This window comes from Saimiri boliviensis, chromosome 3 (assembly GCF_048565385.1).
Source record: "Saimiri boliviensis isolate mSaiBol1 chromosome 3, mSaiBol1.pri, whole genome shotgun sequence".
In the NCBI taxonomy this organism is placed as follows: domain Eukaryota; kingdom Metazoa; phylum Chordata; class Mammalia; order Primates; family Cebidae; genus Saimiri; species Saimiri boliviensis.
Window position 1 is genome coordinate 116,136,892 of NC_133451.1, and position 27,839 is coordinate 116,164,730.

The 27,839-nt window shown below is 41.3% G+C and overlaps 1 protein-coding gene across 5 annotated transcripts; it reads right to left on the reverse strand.

The window, feature by feature from the left end:
• Nucleotides 1–6,801: 6,801 nt before the first annotated feature.
• Nucleotides 6,802–27,827, reverse strand: CASP3 (caspase 3). 5 transcript variants are annotated; one of them, XM_010344350.3, is made up of 7 exons: nt 27,726–27,827; nt 17,876–17,943; nt 14,365–14,489; nt 11,289–11,417; nt 10,836–11,011; nt 10,417–10,537; nt 6,802–8,589 (listed from the first exon to the last, which is right to left on the reverse strand). In XM_010344350.3, the coding sequence occupies exons 2-7, from the start codon at nt 17,926–17,928 to the stop codon at nt 8,360–8,362; spliced, it is 834 nt and encodes a 277-aa protein (XP_010342652.2). In that variant the 5' UTR covers nt 17,929–17,943; nt 27,726–27,827; the 3' UTR covers nt 6,802–8,359.
• Nucleotides 27,828–27,839: the final 12 nt, after the last annotated feature.

The window sequence follows — 27,839 nt, forward strand, 5'->3', positions numbered from 1 at the left end:
CCCTGATATGATAGGCGAGCAGTCCAAACCCATGCCATTTTGGCCCCTGAGACTTGTCATAAGTAACTAAAGTCTGTAATTTCCACCCTACCCAGGCAATGTGTAAATTAACGCTTAAAGCACCTTGACTTCTGTGAACCACTTAAGTAACAATCGGACTGTCTGAAGCCCCTCACCCTCACCCCCTGCCCAGGAGGTGGTTTACAGAATGCCCAAGGTCCACTGGCCCTCGGAATGTCCAAAGCCCCTCGCCCCCACCCCCATCCAGGAGGTGTTTTATGGGCATAAAAGGTCTTGACACCCTTCTTTCGGGGCCATAGGTTGAGACATGAGTCCTCCATGGCCGCCGGCAATAAAGATCCCCCAATTTGGCATACTTTTGTCTTGGTGTGGACTTTCTATGCTCACTCTTGTACAACAGTTGGAACTTTCACTCTGCCCCCGAGCTCTTTGTCTTATGCAAGAAAGGGGAAAGCTGGAGATAGAGCTGTATACAAACTCTTCACCAGAGAGACTCAGAGAGCTCCCAGGCTGGTGAACACATTGGCTTTAGGAGGCTGGTGCTGCTCTGTGCCCCTCCCCCACACCTTGTCCTATGCCTCTCCCTAGTTGTTTTTTCTTTCTTTCTTTTTTTTTTTTGAGACGGAGTTTCGCTCTTGTTACCCAGGCTGGAGTGCAATGGCACGATCTCGGCTCACCGCAACCTCCGCCTCCTGGGTTCAGGCAATTCTCCTGCCTCAGCCTCCTGCGTAGCTGGGATTATAGGCACGCGCCACCATGCCCAGCTAATTTTTTGTATTTTTAGTAGAGACGGGGTTTCACCATGTTGACCAGGTTGGTCTCGATCTCTCGACCTTGTGATCCACCCGCCTCGGCCTCCCAAAGTGTTGGGATTACAGGCTTGAGCCACCGCGCCCGGTCTTTTTTTTTTTTTTTTTTAAGATAGAGTCTCGCTCTGTTACCCAGGCTGGAGTGCAATGGCACAGTCTCAGCTCACCGCAACCTCTGCCTCCCGGGTTTAAGGCATTTTCCTGCCTCAGCCTCCCGAGTAGCTGAGATTATAGGCACGTGCCACCACATCCAGCTAATTTTTTGTATTTTTGGTAAAGATGGGGTTTCACCATGTTCACCAGGCTGGTCTCCAACTCCTGACCTCGTGATCCATCACCTTGGCCTCCCAAAGTGCTGGGATTACAGGTGTGTGCCATGGTGCCCAGCCTAGTTGTATTATTTATTGTAAGTTGGTAAATGTAAGTAAAGCGTATTCCTGAGTTCTGTGGCTCATTCTAACACACTATGAAACCTGAGGAGCAAGTCATGATGAAGGCATCCCCACCGCATTGACAAGAATGAAACGGTTATAATTCAGCGTCTATCAGGCTGCGTTCTGGCCCCTTCCTCATTGCTTAAATTCTCAAACCACCTGACACCGACCATTTGTATTCCCATTATCCCTACAGAAAGGATCTCTGACATTAGAATCAAAAGACTTTTTTGAGGATTGCTTAAGATGTTTTTCAGATCCTGAATTCCAGCAAAGCAGCTGAAGTCAACCACTTTGAAGACCCCCACAGAGGAACCAAATCAGTATGAGAATACAGCATCTTCATCTTCCTGTCCCGTGGCTTCACACTGCGCTATTCAGCCAATCCACCATTTCCACACTTCGGCCCACTCCAATACCCCAAACTCCTTGGGGAGATGGATTTGAGGGTTCCTCCTGTCTTCTTGTTTGGTGGCCTCACAATAATACCTCTTTCTCTGTGCAATCAGATGTCTTGACGTACTGACTTGATGCATGCGTTGGGCAGTGGACCTATTACAGTTACAGCAGGAACCCCTGAATTACAGCTAGTGGGTCAGAAGTGCACGCGGCCAGGCCTTGCAAATAGTGTCTGAAGTTGTGGGGGTCTTATGGGGATGAGCCCTTAACCTGTGGGGTCTGTGCTACCTCCAGGTGGATAGTGTTAGAATTGAATGTAGGACATCCAGTTGGCATCTGGAGAATCAGAGAATTGGTTATTGATGTTGAGAAAACATTCCAGACACCTTGAAAGTAGGAGAGAGAGGCAGATGAAGGTTTTAAAGTCCAAACTTGAGTTGAAGAGAAATAGTAAAAACTGCCAGCCAATGCTGTCTCCTCACTTGGTTCATGGGTAAGACAGAAAGCACTGTGAAACAGACATCAACAGCGTTTCTTCAAGTGCGGTCCTAGGAACAACGGGATGGGATCACCTGACGTGCTTGTTAGACCCGGGCCAATATTCTCTCCCTCGCCTGTCTCTAAGCAGGCACCTCTCAACTCTCTTCTCAACCAGGCTGTGACTTCTGGCCTTCCTTGATCATCTTTGCATTGCCCAGTTTTAGCCAGAAGCCTGTTAAGTCAGTTTAGCCACAGTGCCCCAGCCTTGATATCTGATTGGGCTCCTCATTCCCTGCCAGCGCCTAGGTGACGTCTCATCGCTCTGGCCTGCCTTCAGCAAGAATCCTGTTTGGTGGATGTAAAGTTTATTCTCTGAAAGTTTATCGCCAAGTTAAAAACGAGGAAACTGAGGCCAGCACAAGAAAATTAGATGCCAATTCCAATTTATTTAGCTTCCAGGTGAGGTTCTCTGGTCTGCAGCCAAGGGCCAGGGAGGTTGCGCTGATTCCGCTCAGGAGTGGGGTTTTATAGGGAGTGAAGGCGTTTGATTGGATTTGGAGAAACAGGATGTGGACAGCAGGAGCTGCTATTGGTAGGGAGGTGGGACTTCCGGTGAGCAGGCTAAGTGCCAGTGCAGAGGGGATTTCCAAGGCGGAGCTAGATGATTGACATAATGTAAATTTTCAAGCGGGGAGGGAGATGGGCGTGTCCGAATTCCCGGTGAGGCAACCAGCCTTACAGTGGATTTAGCTGGAATCCCCGGATAGCCCTGAAGTTTCCTCTGATCCTCCCGCCACCCCCACCAACTCCTCAGCTATAAATTTCCACGTTTCCTTTTTGTATTTGGAGTGGAGCCTAATTTCTTGCCCCAACTGAATGCAAAATCCCATTGTGGGGTTCCCTACAGCTATGGCGATAGTCTCCCTGAACAATGTCTGCTTTGGCCTCCTTTATCAAGTGTCATGCACAATTTTTTTCTTTAACAACATGAAGATTTCTGGATCTCTGCATCTCTTTAACGTGAAGAACCAGAATCTCAGAGCATGAAGACTTGGCACTGTCATTTTAAACATGATGACTATGACATATGCTAAAGTTTGAGAACTATGGTCTGTCAAAATGAAGAGTTGTTGCCACGTGTGGTGGCTCACACCTGTAATCCTAGCACTTTGGGAGGAGGAGGAGGACACCTTGAGCCTAGGAGTTTGAAACTAGCTTGGGCAGCATAGCGAGATCCCGTGTCTACAAAAAATTTTTTTTAAAAATTGGCGGCTGGGCACGATGGCTCATGCCTGTAATCCCAGCACTTTGGGAGGCTGAGGCGAGTGGATCACCTGAGGTCAGGAGTTCAAGACCAGCCTGACAAATGTGGTGAAATCCCACCTCTACTAAAAATACAAAAAATAGCCAGGCATGGTAGTGTGTGCCTGTAGTCCCAGCTACTCAGGAGGCTGAGGCAGGAGAATCGCTTGAGCTTGGGAGGTGGAGGTTGCAGTGAGCCAAGATTGTGCCACTGCACTCCAGTCTGGGCAACAAAAGGGGAACTGTCTAAAAAAAATAAGGCAGGGTGTAGTAGCAAACACCTATAGTGCCAGCTACTCGGGAGGCTAAGGTTCGAGGGTCACCTGAGTTTGGGAGGTTGAGGCTACAGTGAGCTGTGATTGCACCCCTACAGTCTAGCCTGGGCAACAGCAAGATCCTGTGTCAAAAAAAAAAAAAAGTTATGAACAGTCTCTACACACTCAAAATGCCTTTTACTTTTATATACAATATTAGAGCTGCAAGCGCATGAGTCTTCAAATGTGGACAACAGAAATTGTAATTTGGCTAAGATCACTTGATCAGTGGCCTAACACACTGGAATCCAAATATCCCTGAGCCACACACCCACGTGCATACTACGTTTAACTTGAATCTGTTATCCATTATTTCTTATTGTCTATGCAAGGGACCCAAAGACTTTCACACGTGAACATTCACTTTTTCTTGCTCAAAATCAACTAAAATTTAGACAAATCTGAAAGAAATGACTTAAATTGGAGTATTTATTTTACCTATGGAAAGTTTTGACATCTTGCTGATGATGATGACATCATAATGAGCACAACAAACATGTTTTGTAAAAAGGGTTCTAAGGGACAGCTCAGTGTCATTTCTAGTCATGGCTGCTTCTCACTGCCCAAGTCTCACCAAGGAGGGATATTTTTTGAGTTCATTTCAAGCGGTAAGTACAATGTTATTTTAATGGATTCCCAAATGCAATTTCAAACTGTAAAAGTTTAGATCCTGAGGAATGTGTATGCGTGTGCATGTGTGATAAGCCTTTCCTTGGAAGTATTATCCTTTAACCTGGGATTATGTCCCTACTTTGGGGTTGAGAGAGTAATGATGAGGTTGGAGTTAAAATGTCTTTCTTGTTATGAATAATGGGTGATAACTTTAAAAAATGTTACCTGGCAAAAATGAATGATGGATTTTTTTCAAATCCATAAAATCAAAAGTTTGTAAACACAACTAAGTTATATTATCTTATTACTATGGTCTCACATAGTGAATCTCATTTTAGCATAAAATCAATGTTCATACAGAAGAGCACACACCCAACGTCCCCACCCTTAGTTCCACATCATTTCCACCATGGTCTCTTGCATGCCACTTCATTCTTCTTAGTCTCACCACTTTCATGATGAAATTTGTGGCCCCTCCAACTCAGACAGCCTGTTTCTGACCACAGCCTCCATCATTCATGCTGATGTTCATGCTGAACATCATGCTGATGTTCCACACCTCCCACAACAGTGGATCTTCATATCCCTCGGGGCCATCAGGCCATGGATCACGCGTCTTACTCCCGATTAGTCCCTTCGTTTCTGTCTCCCCAGCTTAGAGTCCGTAGTTCACCAATTCAGAAAGTCATTTTGCAGTACCCCAAAATCTGTGCCGCCTCTGTCTTTTTAAAATAAATGTGGGCAAAAGCCCAAAGTGTTACTGGGTAGATTCACACAGCAGCGCAGCCTGAACACTGCACATTGCTCATTGTTGGTTTCAACTGGGCACCTACACATGGCCCAGTGACTTTCTAATTTCTGGTCAGCTCCCACTCCTGACAATGATTGTTTCAAGCCTGCCTTACTCTTCTCGCCTCGATCTCACTATCATTTCCCTAACTTTTAACAGAGTTCTTGTTTTCTGCTTCACAGAAAATGTAGAAGTTACAGTAAGGGAACTTCCTGCCACAGAAACTACAAATTTAAGTTCATTCACACCCACCCTCTCTCTCATACTTTCCCATTTAAAAAAAAAAGTTTCTTTGCCTCTTCACACCCCATCCCCAGCTATGCTCAGATTTACTGCTTGGGGCTCTTAGGAACTTTACACTGTCAGTTACCTTTGCCTCTAGTATCTTCTGTCTTTCTCTTAACTGGATCCCCACCATCAGCATTAAACCTACTCAAATCTCTGTCACTTAAAAACCCCAAATCTTTTAACTCACCTTCCCCTCCAGCTCCAACTTTCTCTCGTGTGGAAGCTCCAGTGTATTTAACCTGTCTCCTTCACAGATGAGTTGCTGCCATTTTTTAACACCAAAACAATGTTGTGATGAAAAGCTCGTATATAATTTTGTACACACATAGATGTATGGGTAGGCTGGATTCTGAAAAATGGGACTGCTACTTCACAGAAGAAATAATTTCATAGGTATTGTCAGATTCCCTCCACAGGGAACTTTACCATATTGCACTCCCACCAATGGGAGAGTACCCATTTCCCACATCTTGCCAACAGAGTATGTTCCCAAACTGGGGTTTTTGCCTGTCTGATAGACGAGAGATGACACCTTAATGTGCATTTCTCCTATTATGATGCAGTTCAAGCACTTTATTGAGTTTAAGGGACATTTGGGTTTTCTTTTGCTGTGAACCGTCTGTTCATGTCCCTGGCTCATTTTCCTTTTGGGTTGCTGGCCCTTTCCTTTGTAGTATGCGACTGCTTTACACAGCAAGGAGACGAGAATAAGCCAGATTTTCCTCAACACTTTATAGAACCACCGCTTTCTTAAGGGCTTAAAGAACTCATTCATGCCACTCTTGATTCCTCAGAAACGAAGTCCCCTTTTCCTGATTAGGACAATTTTGTTTCCGATTTAAAAGTAATATATGCTCCTTATGGAAATACTGGAAGAAATGTACAACTACCCACAACCCCACTTTCCTATATCTAAGCATATGAAGTAAAAAGACAGCAAATTCCTCTGTCAAACTCTCAGTGCCCAGAGGGAGGCCATCAGTAAAAAATCAAGGGCTTGCTGCATTACCTCCTTAGGCTGTTCTTCCCATTAGACACATTTAAAATATACCTCTTGGAAAAAGTTTCAAATTCACAAACACGGTTACATTTAAGGCCTGAGATGTCTGGAAACAAAGTATCTTCCTGGCATTGTGGTCCTTTCAGGGCCAGTACCTTCTGCCAGGACCTGGGAAGCATTGGGGATCTGTCTATGCCTGTTCAGTAACTGCTACCACCTCAAAACACTCGGCAGGGGTTCTGGGGCTTCCTCTCTGACTCTTCCAAATCAAGCTTCTGGTGAAAAACACTTTAATTTCCAACTAGTAGCACAACATCAAAAACAACAGGACAAAAAACTCAAAACACATTGGTAATTTTAAGTTTGAATGTGTATTTTGAAAAAAGGAAAATTTCTACAAAGTTGTCACACAGGAACACACTTTAAGATATTACATGCTACGTGTATTTACAAAAGTCACAAATCTAGTTAAAAAAAAAAACAAACAAACCCTGACAATAACAAATGCGAATTCACTTCTTGAGCAACAAGAAATCTCCCGTGAAATGTCAGACTGAAAGGCAGTGAGACTCGATGCAGTGAGGGCGCGGCACCTGCTGAGTGAGGAGGCCTACAGTCTGCCTCCGGGCTGGGTGCGCAGCTCTGGCCTCCGGCTGGAAGCCGTCTGGAGTCCTGTATGCCATGGTCCTTTTCATTCAGTAAACGGTATAAAACATTACTATTTTCCTTGGATTATAAACATCAACAGAATATAACATGCTTAAGAATTTTCCGACAAAGAGTGCTATGAGTTTTATTATGACTCGCCACCTTTAGAACATTTCCATTTCAGAAGTTTCTGATTTGGTTCCCTTTCTTGGCAGTGGGGCCCTGGCGGCATCTTCCAGACACACCAGTGTGTATGGAGAAGCGAGCTGCAGGCCCTTCCTGAAACCTTCACGGAACAGGCTGTGCCAAGTCTCTGCTCAGGCTCAGACCATCTGCTCTCAAGTTACAGACAGCTCATCCCATACGTTTATTGCTTTCCTTACATTCCACTTTTTATTATTTAAGTTGTATTTTCGTATGTTCCTATAAAATTTATTCACATGATCTGGCTAGTAATCAACAGTCTGCGGTTCTTATATAATAGCTCTTCAGATATATTGCTGGTATGTGAAGCTCAACTGATTTGCATAGGGACAAATCAGAAGGTATTTATGCTGGTAGATCAGCTGCATTGTAGCACCTTACAGTCAAAACTCCACCTCTCTACGAATGTTATGTTTTAGCCTTAAGAGTCAACTTAGTTTGCTCCCACTTTCTCTCACATAAAAGACTTAGTGTCTTTCTCAATATTAAACATTATTATTATTATTATTATTATTATTATTTACAACAAAGGTGTTTAGGACAAAAATCACAAAACCATCATCCCAGATAAATGGTCTAAAAACGCAGTTGACTCATGTTTGCGTTATCAATTCTAAAAAAAAGGTTTGCGCTTTTGAGCATGCCCATAAGTTCTTCCACATCATTTCTATAGTTTCACAAAACTAGATTACACAGTCTTAAGTGGGAGGAATATCATAAAAATTCATTACTTCAATTACTTTTTCACAATTACTTAAATTCATAGCATAGCATCACTATAACTTGCTAATCATGAAAGCTGCAAATTAACAATCATTGCCTTTCATAATGACTGCACCAGTATCCATTTTTATTTATTTCTAATTAAATTCAATTGCAACTACCTGATTGTAAGTTTGAGGTAGCTTCATATTGGATCTACCTGATGGAAGGAATACGTCTCAAAGCACCCTCTGCAGCATGAGAGCAGGTTAAAATGAGAGAGAAATACAGTAGCAGGTATACGGTCTTCTCACTTGTCATACAAAGTAAGAACAAACCACCAGCCGACCATTTCTTTACTGATAAAAATACAGTTCTTTTGTGAGCATGGAAACAATACACGGAATCTGTTTCTTTGCATGAAAGGTAGCATCAAAAGAAGAGGACTCAAATTCCGTTGCCACCTTTCGGTTAACCCGGGTGAGGATGTGCATGAACTCAAGCTTGTGGGCGTACTGTTTCAGCATGGCACAAAGTGACTGGATGAACCAGGAGCCATCCCTTGAATTTCGCCAAGAATAATAACCTACAAGGCAAAATACAACCAAAATACCACGGGTAGTTGATTTTTAGTTGATCCTATAAATCATTATGTAGTCATAAAGGCAAAAACTAGCACAAACTTATTAACTACACAAAGAAAAAAGACACCTTTGGTTTCAGAAGAAATTATGTTGAAGAAGGAAGAATGTGTGCTATGCATACACCCACCCCTGCTTTCAGCAAAGAAAGGGACCTGCGGACTGAATTATTGAAAGTTTTACTTTCTGGACTCCCCTTTCAATAGGCAAGAACAGCAAACACGCAACAGATAAGATGCAAAAGTGAAGATGTGTAAAAAGGATCATTATAAATAACACAGTATTCCAATCACATTTCACCTTATTTCAATACTGACTTGGCCAAGAAATAAATTGCTTTGAGTGTCCTATTTGTCTACAGAGCATCTGAATAAAGTATAATACACATATTCAAAAGGTCCAAAAAGAGAAAATAGTGTATTTATCATACTTTTTTTTTTTTTTTTTTTTAGGTTCACTGTTAGACCCATTGCTTTTAACTTAGAGGTACTTTGCTTAGGAAGTTATCTAGAGGATAAAGGAAACCACACTGCGCATATTTTAAAATGCAACACTACATACAAATACATTTAGTTGGCTAGGCCCGGTGGCTCATGCCTATAATCTCAGCACTTTGGAAGGCCGAGGCAGGAGGATCACCTTAGGTCAGAAGTTCGAGACCAGCCTCACTAACATGGAAAAACCCCATCTCTACTAAAAATACACAATTAGCCAGGTGTGGTGGCACATGCCTGTAATCCCAGCTAGTAAGGAGGCTGAGGCAGAAGAATCGGTTGAACCCAGGAGGCAGAGGTTGCAGTGAGATGAGATTGTGGCATTGCACCCCAGCCTGGGCAAGAAGAGCAAAACTCCATTTCAAAAAACAAAACAAAACAAAAAAAACCATTTCCCATTTCCTTCAGGTGTGAAGCCCTCTGGCATCCTGAGTTAGTTGTATAAGTAAATGGTGGCATAATCAATAAATATTTATTTAGATGATGACATGTACAGCAGAACTGAAAAAACTGGAGATTAACAGCATATTCATATATCATTTTTTACCTTATCTCCCACTCCACATTTTTCCTCTCATATACTAGTCATGTTTATCTTTTTTATTTACTACCTTTCAAATAATTCCTGAGAAACATACTTCTCCTCTTCTTTAAGATGCAGGGAAGCTCTATTTTGGCTTCTGTTGCCATGTAATTAATATTCTACCTGGTAAAAAGGCCAATGAATGACATTTCACTAGTCTACTTTCTGTATGCATATTTTCTTTTCTTTTTTTGAGACGGAGTCTTGCTCTGTTACCCGGGCTGGAGTGCAGTGGCGCCATGTTGGCTCACTGCAACCTCTACCTCCCAGGTTCAAGTGTTTCTCCTGCCTCAGCCTCCGAAGTAGCTGGGATTACAGGCACGCGCCACCACACTCTGCTAATTTTTTTGTATTTTTAGTAGAAACGGGGTTTCACATTGTTGGTCAGGCTGGTTTTGAACTCCTGACCTCAAGTGATCTACCCACCTCGGCCTCCCAAAGTGCTAGAATTACAGGCATGAGCCACTGCACCCAGCTTTGAATGAATATTTTCTAGCCAAACTTTTGGCTAAAGACAACTTCTTGAGACTTCTCTTTGATGAAGTTACCCTGAAATATAGACAAGTTTGTATCTTTAGGGATATCAAAATCTTGACAGTCTCTGAAACACACTCTTCATTGTATAATTCTATGATAGCCACAGTAAAATTCATTTAAAATCCACATGTAGCATCCATTATGTGTAACGTGCTCACCAGGTGCTGTGGAGTATGCATACAAGAAGTCGGCCTCCACTGGTATTTTATGACACGCCATGTCATCATCAACACCGCTGTCCGTCTCAATGCCACAGTCCAGTTCGGTGCCACGGCAGGCCTGGGTATTAGAAAATAAATATTTATTTATAAAAATTTGTATGTGCACATATAACTTATTTCTCAGAAATTCAAACGCTATGTAAAAATGGATGTTAATTATGTTGAGTCTTTTTGATACGTCGTCAGTATAAAATTAAAATTTACTCCCTATCTTTTAAGTGGTAGTTTAAGTAAATGAAAAGTAACAGTAGTTTCTTAGCTTCAGGAAAAAACCACAAATCCTTTGCATAACTTACAATTGATAAAATCAGCCCCTGATTAATCTTCAATAACCAAATCCCTCAGTTATACATTACCTGAATAATGAAAAGCTTGGGTTTTCCAGTTAGACTTCTACAACAATCCCCTCTGAAAAAGCTTGTTATTTTTTTCAGGTCAACAGGTCCATTTGTTCCAAAAATTATTCCTTCTTCACCATGGCTCAGAAGCACGCAAACAAAACTGCTCCTTTTGCTGTGATCTTCTTTAGAAACTGAAAAGACATTTGCAAATAAAAGGAAAAAAATCCGTGACTTCATTCAATAACTGCAGATATATTGTATGGGAACATGATGAAGAAACTGAGAACAAAACGAAGAGCTCATCTTAACCTAACCTGGGGCTCAGCAACATATCTCAAACTATTTTAGGAAGTTGGCATACATAACTTTTTTTTAACTTCTTACTAAAATAGGTAAGATTAGAATTATGTATAGTATAATTCCACAATTCTCATATTTTACAAGTTCACTCTTCTCATTGTTTCTTACCATTACGCATCAATTCCACAATTTCTTCACGTGTAAGATCATTTTTATTCCTGACTTCATATTTCAAGTTCATGAATGTTTCCCTGAGGTTTGCTGCATCAACATCTGTACCAGACCGAGATGCCATTCCTTGGAACAGAAAGAATTACTTTTAATTGTATTGAAAACAAAGAATAACTACTTTTTTATTTATTTATTTATTTTTTATTTTTTTTTAAGAATAACTACTTTGAAATGAAATGAACTACTCAGCAATTCAAAAGTCCACAATAATCTTCCTTTTAAATGGAAGAGAATTCTAACTATTTTTGATCATGGTGACATAAAATCTCTTCAATATTGTAGTTTATAAGATACTTCAAAATATAACCTTATTAGTGTTATAGCCAAAATATCTTTCACAGCTGTTTAGGTAGTAAAAAACAGAAACAGCTTACATGCCTAACAATAGGGGTTTGGTTAGACAAGTTATACTCACTTATATAATGGGATATACTATGTTGTCATTTTTAAAGAGAAAACTTTTGCCATGGGAAAATCATTGTTGGAAAAAAATAAAACTAGAAAACAATATGATCCTATAATACATACATACATCTATTACACTCAGAGGAACTGCGTTTCTCTGATTCTAACTTCCCAACAATTTGGAGATAGCATTATAACATTTACAGTGTCTTCAAGGAAAACCCCCAAACGTTATTACTGTTCGTCAGATATTCTGCTGTGGGTAATCTTTAATCCTTCCAGTCACCATAAGAGTTGTCTTATTACAAGTTTCACTTGTGTAGATGTGGGACATGTAGTAAAGTTAACAAACTAGCCCAAAGTGACAAAGCTATGCTGGGCCTATATGCAGGGCTCCTGGCCTTTCTACCACTCCTTTAAAGAACCTTCCACATTAATGTACAGATTGACTGCATGATGCACTCATGCTTCAAAACGCTGACATGTTGGTGGGAAACACACCTCAGAATTGAGTAAATTGATGTGTATGAAAAAATACAAAAAGTCTATACACATCTCCAAAATGTTGTTGATTATCTCAGCTGTGTGACAAGGTTACTGGCTTCTGGTGCTGGTGTGTTGGCTGCCTTTTAAAAATTTTTTTTTTGTTTTTTAGACAGGATCCTGCTCTGTGGGCCGGAGTACAGTGGTGCAACCACAGCTCACTGCAGCCTCGACCTCCCGGATTCAAGCTATCTTCCCACCTCAGCCTCCCGAGTAGCTGGGATCACAGTTGCGCACTACCACACCCTGCTAACTTTTTTCTATTTTTTGTAGAGATGGGATTTCCCTATGTTGCCCAGACTGATCTTGAACTTTTGAGCTTAAGGATCCTCCAGCCTTGGCCTCCCAAAGTGTTGAGATTACAGGCATGAGTCACGGCGCCTGGCCCAAACCAGCCTGCCAGAGATCTCATGAGAACCTGATCTTTACATTGCAAACTAGGAAAGGAACTCCCTGAGGGCAAAACCAGACTGCTGGTCTAAATATGTGGGAGAGGTAATGGTGGTAGTGGAATGATAGGCTTGTTTTTCGTTTTTTCAACAATAGATTCAAGTGCAAAATTCTATAGGAAGAAGGTATCCTAACTAGAAATGTGAGGCAGAATTTATCTAGAAGTAAATTTTCACATATGCATAAAGCAAAAGTAAACAAGGTGTTGTGTTTTTTAAGTTAATGGTTGAAGGTGGCATCTCAACTTATAGCCAAAAGCAATAAAAGTTGTGCCATTTAGAGCTCCATTTTCAGCTGTTATCTCCTCACTCCTTGTAACTCAGCTGACACAAACCCTGCTGTATTCCCAGTGTAATCTGGCTTCATTTCCGCCACCACTGATAGGTACTGTCCTAAATTAGATCTACTATAGCTTCTGTAACTAAAAATTAACTCTAATATGATTAATATGCCAATTCAAAGAATTATTACAGCATCAATTTAAAAGGGAAACAGGTATAATGTTCATTCATATAGTAAGTTATGCAAATTAAGTGAATGGCGTATTTTGGGGATGTATTACATAATCATTATAACATAAAAAGTATGCAGCAATATTAAAAAGCTATTAGTGAAAGAAGCAGAATACAACGTTGCTTACATGTTATGAATAAAATCAAGCTTTAAAAAACTGTCAAGAAAAAATATCCATACACCAAATGCTAATTAGCTTTTTTGGCATTGTAAAGGATTTTATTATCAATATTTCTTAAAAAGAATTCTCAAATGTAGTACCACATTTGAGTTTCGCATAGTACAGAAACCAAGAGGGGGATCTATCTGGTGATCAGGCCATGGTATATTTAAAGAGAGAAGTTTCAGTGGTAGAGACAGAAAACAGAAAAAGACTCAAGAAGGAGGAGACAAGTGAAGAGTATGAGCTTAAACTACATGTTTTCAAAATTTAAGGAAGAAGGGAAGGAGATAAATATCAAAGGAATTAAAAGGAACTGGATAAAAGAAAGATCTTTCTAAGATGGGCAATCTCTGTCAGCTTCGTAGGGTAAGAGAAGACAAGAAACAGAGCACATGAAGATACAAGGAAGTGAAGCAGAATAGAAAATGTATTCCACGCTTGGGCTTTGGAGCCACAAAGACTGAGCTCTGCCATCAGACTACCTGTTCTGACTGAGCAAGGTATAAAAACCTTCCAGAATTGAATCGTTTCTTTCCGGTTGTCATAAAATTAAATAAGGCAATGCTTGTGATAGGTCTTGTAATTTCTGGGGAAACAATAAATCCTACTACTCAACTGTTTTTTGAAAACCTTCCATTGGGATCAAAGAGGGAGCAGAAAGATGAAAAAGTAGCAAAGACTGTGGAGAAGTCAGGACAGAAGAAGCCAAGCATGCAGACAGGAAGCCAGCTGATGGGAGAGGAGACTGTGAAGTCCAGCAGAAGAGTGAAGAGTTCACACGGTATCACAGGACCTGAAGGTCCTGCTCTATCTCTACTTCACAGCTAGTCTGTGTCACAGTTTAATGACTAATAATACCTCAATACTGCTTTTAATATTATAGCAAATGTAAATGGCACAAATATTTAAAAAGGATTAAAAATTATGTAAGATACATACCAGTGCTTTTATGAAAGTTCTTATTATTAATTATTATACATAAACCCATTTCAGGATAATCCATTTTATAACTGTTGTCCAGGGATATTCCAGAGTCCACTGATTTGCTTCCATGTATGATCTTTCTGTTTAAAAATCAAATAATAGCTTTACAAAGGTAGAAATGACCATGCTTTCTGTTTACATTAGTGCAATTTTTCTAACTCACAGTAACAGTTAACACTTGTTGAATGTTATAAATCAGACTTTCTTCATCACAATTTCACATCAACACATGTTACACATGAGCAAATGACCTGACATGAGGCTAAGTCATGTGCTGAAGGTTATGCAAATATTGTGTCACAGCCAAGAAGGAAGAGAAGTATCTGCTGGACTTCAGAGTTCAAGCTTTTAACTTCCATGTTTTACATTTTCCTCTAAATTCTTCAAAATTTCATCAAATACCTTTATAATTTAAAAATTACTTATTAACTTTGCAAAATATTTTATTCTTGGAGGTAAGAGTAAAATCTTAAAAGTTACCCTGAAATGATGGGAAATCAACAAAATGTAAATATAACTCAAAGTACCATATTTATCACAATTAATAAATTGTTCCTTAAATCCCATGAGCTAAACTAATTAGTAATTTATTAATATATAAAAACATTATTGTAAATAATTGAAAATATCTGTAAGTCACTTATCTAAAAAAAAACCTCTGCTATGTAGATAAGGGGGTCAGTAAACTTTTTTTTATTTTATTTTAGATGGAGTCTTGCTCTGAAGCCCAGGCTGGAATGTAGTGGTGCGATCTAGGCTCACTGCAACCTCCGCCTCCCCGGCCAGGTTTATAGCCCAGGCTGGACTGCAGTAGGGCGATCTGCGCTCCCTGCAAACTCTGCCTCCCATGCCGGGTTCAAGCAAATCTACCTCGGCCTCCCGAGTAGCTGGGATTACAGGTCCAAGACACCATGCCCGGCTAATTTTTGTATTTTTTAGTAGAGACGGAGTTTCACCATGTTGGCCAGCCTGGTCACGAACTCCTGACCTCGTGATCTGCCCAGCTCAGATTCCCAAAGTGCTAGGATTACAGATGTGAGGCACTGTGCCCAGCCAGTAAACTTTTTTTTAATGGGCTAAATATTAAGTATTTTAGGCTTTATATTAAGTATTGTGGGCCATCTGGTCTCTGTTATAGCTACTAAATTCTATTTTCTTTTCTTTCTGAGACATGGTCTAGCTCTGTCACCCTAACTGGAGTGCAGTGGCGCCATCAGAGCTCACTGCAGCCTTGAACTCTTCCCTTCCTCAGCGTTTCAAGTAGCTAGGACTACACACAGGCAGTCCCCACCATGCCCAGCTAATTTCTGTATTTTTTTTTTTTGTAGAAACAGGATCTCGCTATGTTGCCCAGGCTGGTCTTGAACTCTTGGCCTCAAGTGATCCTCCTGCCTTGGCCTCCCAAAGTGCTGAGATTACAGTTGTGAGCCACTGTACTTGGCCATAGCTATGTAATTCTGCTGGCGAAACTGACCTAGGACAATATGTAAGGGAATGGGTATGCCTATATTCCAGTAAAACTGGATAAAAACAGGCCTCAAGCTTGATCCCTGATCTAGACCAACAGACAGGAAAAAAACAGGTCTAGGAACAGCCAAATACGAATCCTTACAGCCCATATACCCATGCACTTAACCTTAGAGTATCTCACATTACACACAATTCTAAAAATACTGTTGGAAAAAGATTAAATGTGGTAAATTAAAAGAGTCGAGGTTAGAAAAGAGTTATTATTTTTAACTAGAGGTGAAGAGCCTCACATTTACAGATGAAATTTAAATCCTGAAAGTGTGACTTGACCTTTAAGTCACACAGATAATGGATCATGGAACTATGATTCCCAGATCCTGACGCCCACTCCCTACTCGCTCTGGCTGTCTCCTAAGGAGGTAGGCAGTTTACAAGCACAAGACAGCTAGTCCAAGAGGATATGCTCCTGATAAAGGCACTGGCTCAAAAAGCCAAGACTGCCCGAGGGCAACTTATCACAGGATCAAAACAACCCTAACCAATCTGGGACTCTCATGCAACCTGTTACTGAAGTGATGTTCTGTATGACGTGAAAAGGTAGTGCCACGCAGGGTGGTTCGTGCCTGTAATCCCAGCACTTTGGGAGGCTGAGGCAGGAGGATCCCTTGAGACCAGGAATTGGAGACCAGCCTGGGCAACACAACAAAACCCCCATCTCTACAAAAATAAAAAACAAAGTAACCAGGCATGGTGGCATATGCCTGTAGTCCTAGCTACTCAGGAGGATTACTGGGGCTCAGGAGTGCAGTGAGCCATGATCATGTCACTGCACTCTAGCCTGGGTGACAGAGCAAGACCCTGTCTCAAAAAATAAAGAAAAAAAAGTAGTAGGAAAATATGTAAATCACTTTTAAAGGACTTTTTCAAAAAAGACACAGGGTCTTACTCTGTTGCCCAGGCTAGAGTGCAGTGGTGCAATTATAGTTCACTATGTCCTCTGGTGCATAGCTACGACTCAGGACAAGCACATGCACCATGGTGGACTAATTGTTTTTATTTTTTGTAGAGACAGGGTCTCATTATGTTGCTCTGGTTGGTTTAAAACTCTCTACCTCAAGTGATCCTCCTGCCACAGCTCCCAAGTAGCTGGGATTATAGGAGCAAGCCCCTACACTGGTTAAAATGATTTAAATAAAAACAACTCTCTAAAATGGGATTGCATTTCAAAAGTTTACTTTCTAGAAAAATTCCTTTGCTAAACAAAAATTGTGACTCTTTACTGGTAACTTGTTAATAGTATTTCTGTAATAATGTTGTTTAGTAATAAAATTAGTTTGTAATTTCAAGGGCAGCTGAGAATAATAATACTGGGTTTCAGAAATAAACTTTCAGAATTTAAAGTATCATAAGAGTTCCCAAACAAATAATAAGAAACATGAATTAAAGAGAATTTGAGTTTTCTCTTTTTCCATCTGCTAGTTATTGGAAGCATTAAGCAGAATATTCCAAAAAGACAAAGGAAAAAAGGGTAAAATTCATCCATAACTAGGCAATTCCTCCCCGGACTGAAAATTAGCATTGCATTGTGGTCTTAAAAACTCATAAACAAGAGGTCAAGAAACTCCTCCCAAACCCAAAACCTCTAATCCTAATCCTATGCAGTGATTTGGGAGGGGAAAGCACCCAGACTTGGGAGTTCTGCCTCTCCTGTGGTGTCTTTTTGGTTCCAGGACTAGGTTTCTGACCACAGTAATAGGTCTTTCCTTTCATCTTCCCTTTGGTTCTGTGAAAGTTTTAGCTCCACTTTAAGATGAGGTTGAGAAAAGAAAAGTTAGTTTATGCAAAGCCACACAACTATCTGAGGCAGGAAGTCGGCTTGGTCTCTCTGGCCTGAAAGAGAGACCACTCTCTTTCTGAGTGCCCCATTCCTCAAGGTTTGTTGTTTTACAAACCCCCATCTTTCTCTGATTATAAACAATTCCACTGAAATACTCACAGTTCCGAATTTTTAATGGATTTTGAATCCACTGAGTTTTCAGTGTTCTCCATGGATACCTTTATTAACTAGAATATAAAGAAAATAGAAGTTAATAAAAAAAATCAGTCATAAAACCACTGCATTATATTATCTCCATGATTATTTTTCCAAATTAATAGCTTATTTTCACCTCTATTGTTAAAGGTTTCTGTGAGTCAGTTCTGGGGATAATGATTATTTTGCAACGGTACATACAATTTAGCCTCTCTCTCTCCAATTGAGCTATAAATTATATATAGTGAATTACATAGTGAATTACATAAAGCATATAGATAGAAAGTGTACATCTAGATTTTTTATATTTATATATCCTCATCAGATCAAGATATAGATTACAGTTTATTTCTTTTGTAAGACAACACATCGGGTCATTTCTAAGAATTGCAACTCAACACAGTTAAACCAAAAATAAACAACTTCTCACCACAATGGTAAAACTCACATGATACAATTCTACAATGCTTAGATTCCCAAGATACAGTATCAAGATGTTCCAAATTTCCATTAATCTTTATTCTTTTTTTTTTCCCCCCTTTTGAGACAGGGTCTCACTCTGTCACCCAGGCGGGAGGGCAGCAACACAATCAGCTTCGACCTCCTGGACTCAAATTCTCCCACCTCAGCCTCCCGAGTAGCTGGGATTACAGGCGTGCACCACCATGTCCAGCTAATTTTTGTATTTTTTGTAGACATAGGGTCTTGCTGTGTTGTCCAGGCTGGTCTTGAACTCCTGGGTTCAAGCAATCTGTCCACCCAGGGCTCCTAAAGTGCTGGGATTAAGGCAAGAGTCACCATGTCCAGCTTAGTTTTTATTCTTAAACTGGATTTTGGAAGCAAAGCTTCTCATTTATGGTAGTAAAATGGCCCAGGAAACCTAAAAGTAAAAATGACAGTTTCTGCTTTCATTCTTCCATCACACAATTATATCTCACAAGGTGAACCAGTTCTTATAATCAAAGCAACTATCATTTATTGAGCACTTAATATATACCAGGTACTTTGCAAGGCATTCATTTTTAATCTTTTTAATATTCTAGAAGTCAGGAAACCCAACCCTGGTGGTTAAGTGACTTTGTCGATTGTCACAATCTAAGTGACAGGGCCCTCTTTCCACTCTACTATGCTGCCTTTAAAGAAGTCAGCTCCTTACTACTTTTCTATAGTTCTACCAGGTATTCTCTGGCTTTCCAGAAGCAAAGGTACTTTCCATGGCAATCCACCTCCCTAAATAGAGAAAAACAAGAACAAAGGCAAAACAAAAAACAAAAACAAAAAATCTTGACTGACCTTCTCCAGACTCTAGAAACCCTGGCAATGTCAAATATTCCTGTCAAAATACAACTTTTACCTCACTCCTCAGATATAATCATAAATACCAACATAATACACAATCCTACAACAGAACTTGCTCACCCACAAAAGCCCTTCTAGAAAGTCCTAGGTAACTTTCCCCACTTTTAAAATTTTAATCTGTAAAACTGTGGTAAAATATACATAAAATTTACCATTTTTAAGTGTACAGTTCAGTGGCATTGAGTACAGTCAGATTGTTGGGATCCATCACAGAACTTTTTTTTATCTTCCTAAACTGTACCAAGGTCTCTATTTTCAAGGTCACTTGGAAAACATAATTTCTTCCCTTCTGTTAAGGTAAAGCTAAGCTCCTTTCTCCCCTTCCCCGGGTTTTGTGTGCACCTGTGGTGGGGAAAGCTGAAGAAATTAACACAGAGGAGAGCCAGCATCATTATCTCAATTTAACCACAGTAGAGGGTGGTGTTGGACCTTCCCCAAGAGCCAGTCTATGTTCCACATTTCTATGAAGACTTTGCTTTTCTACCGTCTTACTTCCTGTAGGCTTTCTGGAAAACCAAGGGAAGATGTGAGTACAACTGGGATAAATCATCTTTTGGTTTGTCAGTAGGCAAACACTTTGTGCCAGATATCATCCTGAGAAATACGATAGAGTGGAAGACAAGACAACGTTCCTATCTTCCAGAAGCTCTTTCTTGAGAAGAATAATTATACAGTAGTATACCTGTGGGATGGGGGTGGGAGGGTACCTCCCAAGTCCGCCAGTGGATGCTTGAATCTGAATACAGTACTGAACCCTACATACAGTACGTTTTTTCCTATACATACATACCTATGTTAAAGTTTAGTTTATAAATTGGGCGCAGAAAGAGATTAACAACAATAACTAATAAGGGTTAATTGAACATAAGCACTGCCATACCACGAAGTTGATCTGACAACCAAGACAGCTACTAAGTGACCTGCCATTAGTCACTCAGGGCATATTACATATTAGTATGTCTTTACATATTAACACTTTTATTAATAGTGTCTGTCTCTGGGTGATGGCATTACTGACAACTTACTACTACTTAACATTCTTCTATATCTTCTAATTTTTCTATAACATCTGTATTTTTTAAAGTGAGAAAATAATAACAAATATTATTTTATAAAATAATGTCAACAAAGGTCAGGATTGTTGTAGCCATGTTCAACTCCTGGCCCTGTTTCAAGAGTGACAAAAATAGGGGTATTCTCCTATCAAAGTTGCCACCCTTCCTTGCCTATATAATGCTCAGTACTGTGTTCCCATCTATCTGCCTTTCTCTTTCTCTCATATGTACAATAAACATGTATTAGATACAAGGAAATCTCAAACTTCCTTGAACCATAAATGTTATAGAGACCAACTTGCCCCATGCACATCAATTCAAAGTGGACAGACCACAGCCAAAATAATTAGCCACCTGTGGTTGAGAAACAAATTGTGGTTAACTTGATTAACTGAGAGAACGGTACAGGATAGCCAACAAGTCTGGAAACATAGGTGAACACATAATAGTTTATTGATACTGCATTATAATCCATGATATTGTTTCAAGACTTCATGGCCAATCTATAGAAAGTCTAAAGTGAGGCTGGGTGTGGTGGCTCAGGCCTGTCATCCCAGCACTTTGGGAGGCCGAGGTGGGCAGATCACAAGGTCAAAAGTTCAAGACCAGCCTGGCCAACATGGTGAAACCCTGTCTCTACTAAAAACACAAAAATTAGCTGGGCGTGGTGGTATGCACCTGTAATCCCAGCTACTTGGGAGGCTGAGACAGAAGAATTGCTTGACGCTGGGAGGCAAAGGTTGCAGTGAGCCGAGATCGCACCACTGCACTCCAGCCTGGGAGATAGAGCAAGACTCCGTCTCAAAAAAAGACAAAGTCTAAAGTAAAACTCCAGTGGGTCTCATCAAAGATGTACAGATTGCAAATGGTGGGAAACGCGAATTAAAACAACAATGAGATATCACTACACACCTAGCAGAATGGTCAAAATGCAGAACACTATCAACACCAAATACTGGTGAGGATGTGAAACAACAGGGATTCTCAGTCGCTGCTCGTGGAAATCCAAAATGGTACAGCCAACTTGGAAGACAGTTTGGCAGCTTCCTACAAAACTAAACATATTCTTACCATATGATCCAGCCATATGGTAAATACGCTCTTTGGTATTTACCCAAAGGAGCTGAAAACTTATGTTCACACAAAAGCCTGCACACAGATGTTTATAACAGTTTTATTCATAACTGTCAAAACTAGAAGCAACTAAGATGTCCTTCAGTAGGTGAATGAATAAACAAACTGTGGTATATCCAGAGAACAGAATATTATTCAGCGCTAAAAACAAATGAGCCAGCAAAGCCATGAAAAGACATGTAGGACACTTTAAATGCATTATTACTAAATGAAAGAAGCCAGTCTGAAAAGGCTATATATACTGTATGATTCCAACTATCTGACAACCTGAAAAAGGCAAAACTATGGAGACAGTACAAAGATCACTTTTTGCCAGTGGCTAGGAGGGAGGGAGACAGCAGAGAGAATTTTTTTTTTTTGAGATGGAGTTTTGCTCTTGTTGCCCAGGCTAGAGTGCAGTGGCGCAATCTCAGCTCACTGCAACCTCTGCTTTCTGATTTCAAGTGATTCTCCTGCCTCAGCCTCCTGAGTAGCTGGGATTATAGGTGCCGGCCACCAGGCCCAGCTAATTTTTGTATTTTTAATAGAGATAGGGTTTCACCATGTTGGCCAGGCCAGGTCTCAAACTCCTGACCTCGTGATCTGCCTGCCACAGCCCCGCAAAGTGCTGGGATTACAGGTGTGAGCCACTGTGCCTGGCCAGCACAGAGAATTTTTAAGGCAGTGAAACTACTCTGTGTGACACTATAATGGTGGATGCTAAGTCAATGTAAATTTGTCCAAACCCATAGGATAAACAGCATCAACAGTGAACTTTATTGTGAACAGTGGAGTTTGGGTAAGGATGATGTGTCACTGTAGGTTCCTCTGTAAGAATCTACCCCTCTGGTGCAGGATGTTGATAACAGGGAGGCTATGCATGTGTGGGGGCAGGTAGGATATGGGATATCTCTGTATCTTCTTCTCAATTTTGCTTTGAACTTAAAACTGCTCTAAAAATGAAGTCTAATTAAAAAACTGGGAAATAAGACTTAATAACTTCTGAAGCTGAACCTGGAGCTGCTGGCAGTACCCTTTCTAACCCCCCGTCTGCCTCAGATTGGCTCTCTGAATGCACTTGCCAAATACAGGGTTCACAGTCTGTGCTCAGGAACCCCTAAATGCTGATCAGCTTCCACAGACAACCAAGGCCCTAAAGATCTCTTTTGAATACTTCTGCAAACAGTCTAGTAACTCTTATACTGAAATACTGATTTTTAATAAACTTGTGTCTTTTGCCAGCAATGAAACTGTGGAATAAAATTATTCTCTCCTTGTGACTGGTAGTGGAAACTTTAGATAGTGACCAGCTTTTCAAAGTCCTATAATATTTACTCCTTGGCTCAGACCAATATAAGATCTCCTGTAAATATTAGGTGACTTTACTTAAAAGTCATTTTCTTTCTATACATCAAGTCAATTAAGTCAAAAAATTCAGAGAGACCAATCAATATAAATAACCATAAATCATTTCTGATATTAGACACAACAAATAATTTTGTTTTAGTAAGAGAATCATTGACTGAAAGAAAAAAATTCTTCTACAACAGGATTTAAAATACTGTCTATCTGAAAAAAATTCTCAGGAACAAATACTATGGTGTACTTCATTAACTTCATTATTATCTGAACAATATTGTCTCAGTTATCAGTTTATTTTGATATACTTCTAAAAATTTATATGATGATAAATGAAATCCTTACAGCATCAGACACGTGCACATTTGCTCTTTATCATCCTCTGTTACTTCCACACGAAAGCACCAAATTCACACTCCCAGGAGCAGAGCTTTGGTTCCCGCAAAACTCACTGAAGTGCTGCTTAGCATGACCTCACCTCTATTAGCTAATGCCCAGCTGAGTACAAATTATTCTGAGGATGGTGAGCTCATCTAAGGATAAAATATCTTATCCTAAGGGAATTTAGGTTCTTATAACCTTTTTATTTGACAAAACATAAATAGGAATAGGGGTTTAAAAAATTTATCCTGGCATAGCAATGGAATTAACACAAACTGTTTCTTACTGAGTTGATTAATTCTTAATTATTTTCATCAATTCAGGATGCTGTTGATAAGCAAGGAAATTTCTGAGCACACATGTTTATGGCAAAGTTCTCAGCAGACCAACTGACATTACATGGAAACCTGGAACTCAGGTCTCAGAATCACTTTGCTAATTCCTGGATCCCTTAACACTTGCCACCAATGCTATTAACAGTCAGGCTTTCAGACACTAAAAAGTGTTGTCAGTAGAAATTTATTTCACTCTAAAACAGATATTTAGACATTTCAAGCTGTGTTTTCCTACACAAGCAAAAAACTGGAATGTTCTCCCTATTTACATGGTGGCTAGCCAACTACTCATTATAATAATGAAGCAAAGCAGAATACACCATCTATAGCATTAAGGCAGAGAAATAAAAATTAATTTCTAAAGTGAAATTTCTATATTACGCTACAAAGCATCAACAATTTGAAATAACCTGTTATTAAAGAGTGAGTATGTGGAAGTGTGCGTTGGTAGGAATTCAAAAGGAGATATTAAACTAGGATTGCCAGTTTTAGAGATTCTTAATCAGCTAATTGTTACTGGTTATTAGGGTGTTGCTGGTTCCTATCCTACAAGGAAACTCTGAGGTAAGAAATAAAATCTGCTCTCTGCCCTAAGGGTTTTTAATTCTTAAAGTGAGACCTAAAACCCAACTCAGTTAATTTCTGAATCAGGTCCATGAATATAAATGCTTTTAAGAAACATTTACTAGTAAAGACTTACCAAAACAGTAGCCAAAGGAAGAACAGTGCTGCACGTTGACGGGAGAGGTGTGTGTAAAGCGCTGTGTGATGACTGTCCCTCTTACTGCTGGCTCATACAGACTAGGTACTAAACTCAAAGTACAAGCTATTTTTCGTGAGTCTTCCCAATGACACTCTGAGGCATAAGGATCCCCACTGCAGAGTTCAGGTGACCAAGGCTAAGAGAAGTTAATGAACTTTAAAGTGGCACAGCCGGGATTCAAACTAGGGTCTTCCCAACTCAAGAGGGGAGACTCTGACTATTCCATAGACAGTTTAGTACTATGTAGGAGTGATAATGCTTAATTTCAGCGAAGGAAACAAAACCCCAAAATCTCAGAAGCTTTAAATAAGACAAAAAACTTAGTTACTGCAGAGATACCAAAATAACATAATGCACTGAATTCTAATGAATGAAAAAAATGGCAAAAATGATTATGGCATTTCTGATACCACTAGGTAGTTTACTTCTATTTTTCCTTTCTTTCTTCTTTCTAAATTTAACAAACCTTGCATGTGGCATTCAATTTACTTCTAAAGTGAAATAGGCCGGACACGGTGGCTCGCACCTGTAATCCCAGCACTTTGGGAGGCCAAGGTGGGAGGACTGCTTGAGGTCATGTGTTTGAGACCAGTCTGGGCAACACAGAGAGACCCCATCTCTACAGAAAAGTAAAAACAAGTAGATTGGCATTGTGGCACACACCTGTAGTCCGAGCTACTCAGAAGGCTGAGGCAAGAGGATCACTTGAGCATAGGAGTTGGAGGCTGCAGTGAGCTATGATCGCACCACCGCACTTGAGCCTCTAAAAATAATGAGTTAAATGACTGTTTTTATGTTCAGCTTTCAGTATAAGTCATTAAGATATATTTCCTGTAACTCTGTTTTCCTCCAAAACAAAAGTGAAGCCTGTCCAGTAGGACTTCTGGGGAAACTACACTTCTGTCAAACAACTTGAAAAACATCCAGCTTATCACCTGTCAGAGAGGACAAAGTCTCCAAAGCAGTCACATTCCCAGATTTAGCAAATGAAACAGAAAGAACATCTGTTTCACGATAGTTTGGGCAAGAAAAGACTTCAGTTGTAATGTACCAGAGGTTTTATCAAAATCTTTTCCCATCTGGCCTCTGAATTCATTTGGGTACATATAAGAATTATCAAACTGGCTATTGTCATTGCGCCTGGTGAAGCCAATCTTTTAATATTTATTGTGTAGTTAAGGTAAAAATATGAGAACAGGAATGTAAAATCAAATACAGAATAAATCTAAATTAAGTTCCATTGTACTATACAAACAAATAAACCATCCTTTCCTTTTTTCTGGCATGGGCCAAGTGACCAGGAAGACAGTATAGAGCACTCCCCACTATTCAAAGCCTATGACACCAGACAGAATGGCACTTACTATGTGCAAAAGATCTGTCTTCCCTTTGCCAAATAAAGTCCTTTTGGATGGCCAAAAGGAGAAAATGGGAAAGCCTTCACAGATCTGAATAATCTGTATGATCTAAGTGTAAAATGGAGGATCTCCGATGCCTTTTTACAAAAATTACAGATAACAAAAGCAAATCTGATTTAACTAGGTACAATGTCTAATGTCTGTTACTTTGAACAGGTTTTATTGCCATATGCCAATAAACTTTTCGTCCATTCATTAAAAAACATTTTCATTTTCAAAAACCTTCTTTTGCAAAAAGGCAAAGCAAAACCAGAGTTCAAGCATCGGGCTGTGATAGAGATGATTTAAGCTTTACGTTTCATTTGTAGAGATCACGTAACCACAGCATGCACATTCACAGTGGCTGAGCCCATTTTGATAGAGTGTGGTCTAACCACCTCGCCTGGCCCTCCTTCTGCTATCTTGCAGGGTTACACTGTTACAATGACTCCATATGTCACCTCTACCATTTCTTTTCTAATTATGATTTGCTACATAATCCTAAACCAGGTCTACTTTATCTAGATAGGGCATAATAGTAAAAACACAAATGGATGGGCACTCACTGTGCTGTGCCATGCCCCACATTTGGGGAAAGACACTAAGGAACACCCAAATAAACCAAGTCTGTCCCTCATGGAGTTTGCTTACAAATGCAGCAGGGAAGACAGTAAACAAGCAACTGCAAAGGATATGACACATCTCTCTTAGGAAAAGCTGGCTGCAGAAAGAACACATTATAGAAAGATTTAACCTTGAACTGTCTAATGAAAACAGAAATCTTAAGTAGGAGCTCTTACTTCTAAGCAAACGTGATGGAGGGAGAAAGGGAATGCCGAGGTGTCGCAGGCGGAGCTAGGTATGAAGATCAGCACTGCTGTGCAGAAAGTGAATCGGTGCTAAAGATAAGGCGGGGGAGGGTGCTCGGACCCAACACGTGCTGGGGTTTGTTAGCCATGTTAAGTGCTGGGTTTAACCTAAGGGCAAAGCACGAGCTTCTAGACTTTCATTCATAAAGATCCCTCTGCCCGTGCTGAAATAAATAGACTGCAAAGGAGCAGGCGGGTCTGGAAGTGGGGAGACCTGGGAAGAGGCTGCGTGGTCAGGCCGCTGAAATCAGAAACAGAGAGATGTGGACAGCTCTCTGGCTGGCATTCACGAGGTCGACAAGGCTTGGTGACTAAGTGGGAAAGAAGCAGGTGGGCGAGAGGGGGCTGAGAAGGATGTTTTCTACCTTCCTGCTTGGGTGCCACTTACTGAGAATGGAAGAGGCAGGTGCAGAGCACCCCCACTGAAACCCAGAGCATCGAGGGTGAGCAGGGCTCGCTAACTCCTCGCGGCCTGGGGTTTCAAGGCGGCACCACCTGACTGTGGCCAAGAATACACAGCGACAGGTACGAGCTGCGAGCACTCACGGAACTCCGCAGGGCCGGAAAGGAATCGGAGTTTCAGCCCTGCAACTACCTCCATGGAAGAGCTAAACCACAGCCAAGCCAGGGCAGTCCAGGCCCCTGGCGTGGAAGGCAGCAGAGACCGAACCCTTGTCCCAGACTGGGAGGATCAGCCCCGAGGGCCAGCAGCTCAGTCCGCACCCGGCCGCCCCAGCCCTAGCAGCGCCGCTTCCCGGGTACCGCTCCTCCTGCCGCCTGGCCCGGCCTCCGGCTCCCGGCCCAATCGCTAGGCCTCCCGCCCTCAGAGCTCGGTGTCCCGGGCCCGGCCTCCCGCTGCCTGGCATCCCCGGCTCGGCTCCTCCCGCTGCCTGGCATCCCCGGCTCGGTTCCGCCGCCCGGCCTCCGGCTGCCTGGCTTCCCCCGGCCCGGCCCAGCCCCCCGCTCCGGGCCAGGTCTCCCGCACCGCGGGCTTCAGTACTCGCCTCCGCCCCGGGTGAGGTGGCCAAAGGCTCCGCCACCCAGACCGTGCCCGTCTCCGTGCCCGTCTCCTCAGTCTCCCGCACAGCTGCCGAGCCGGGCGGGTCCCCGGGCGGCCGCTGGGCCTGGGAGGACGCAGGGAGCAGGCGCAGGACCGACGGCCCGGGGCGAGGGCGGCACTCACCCCACAGCGTCCCCAAACCTTCCACGGCCGCCTCGGAAACAGCCACCCGCCAGGCCCCGCGTCTGCTCGGCTTCCGCAGCCCGCGGCCGCGAGGTGTGCGCTCCAGGGACAGCC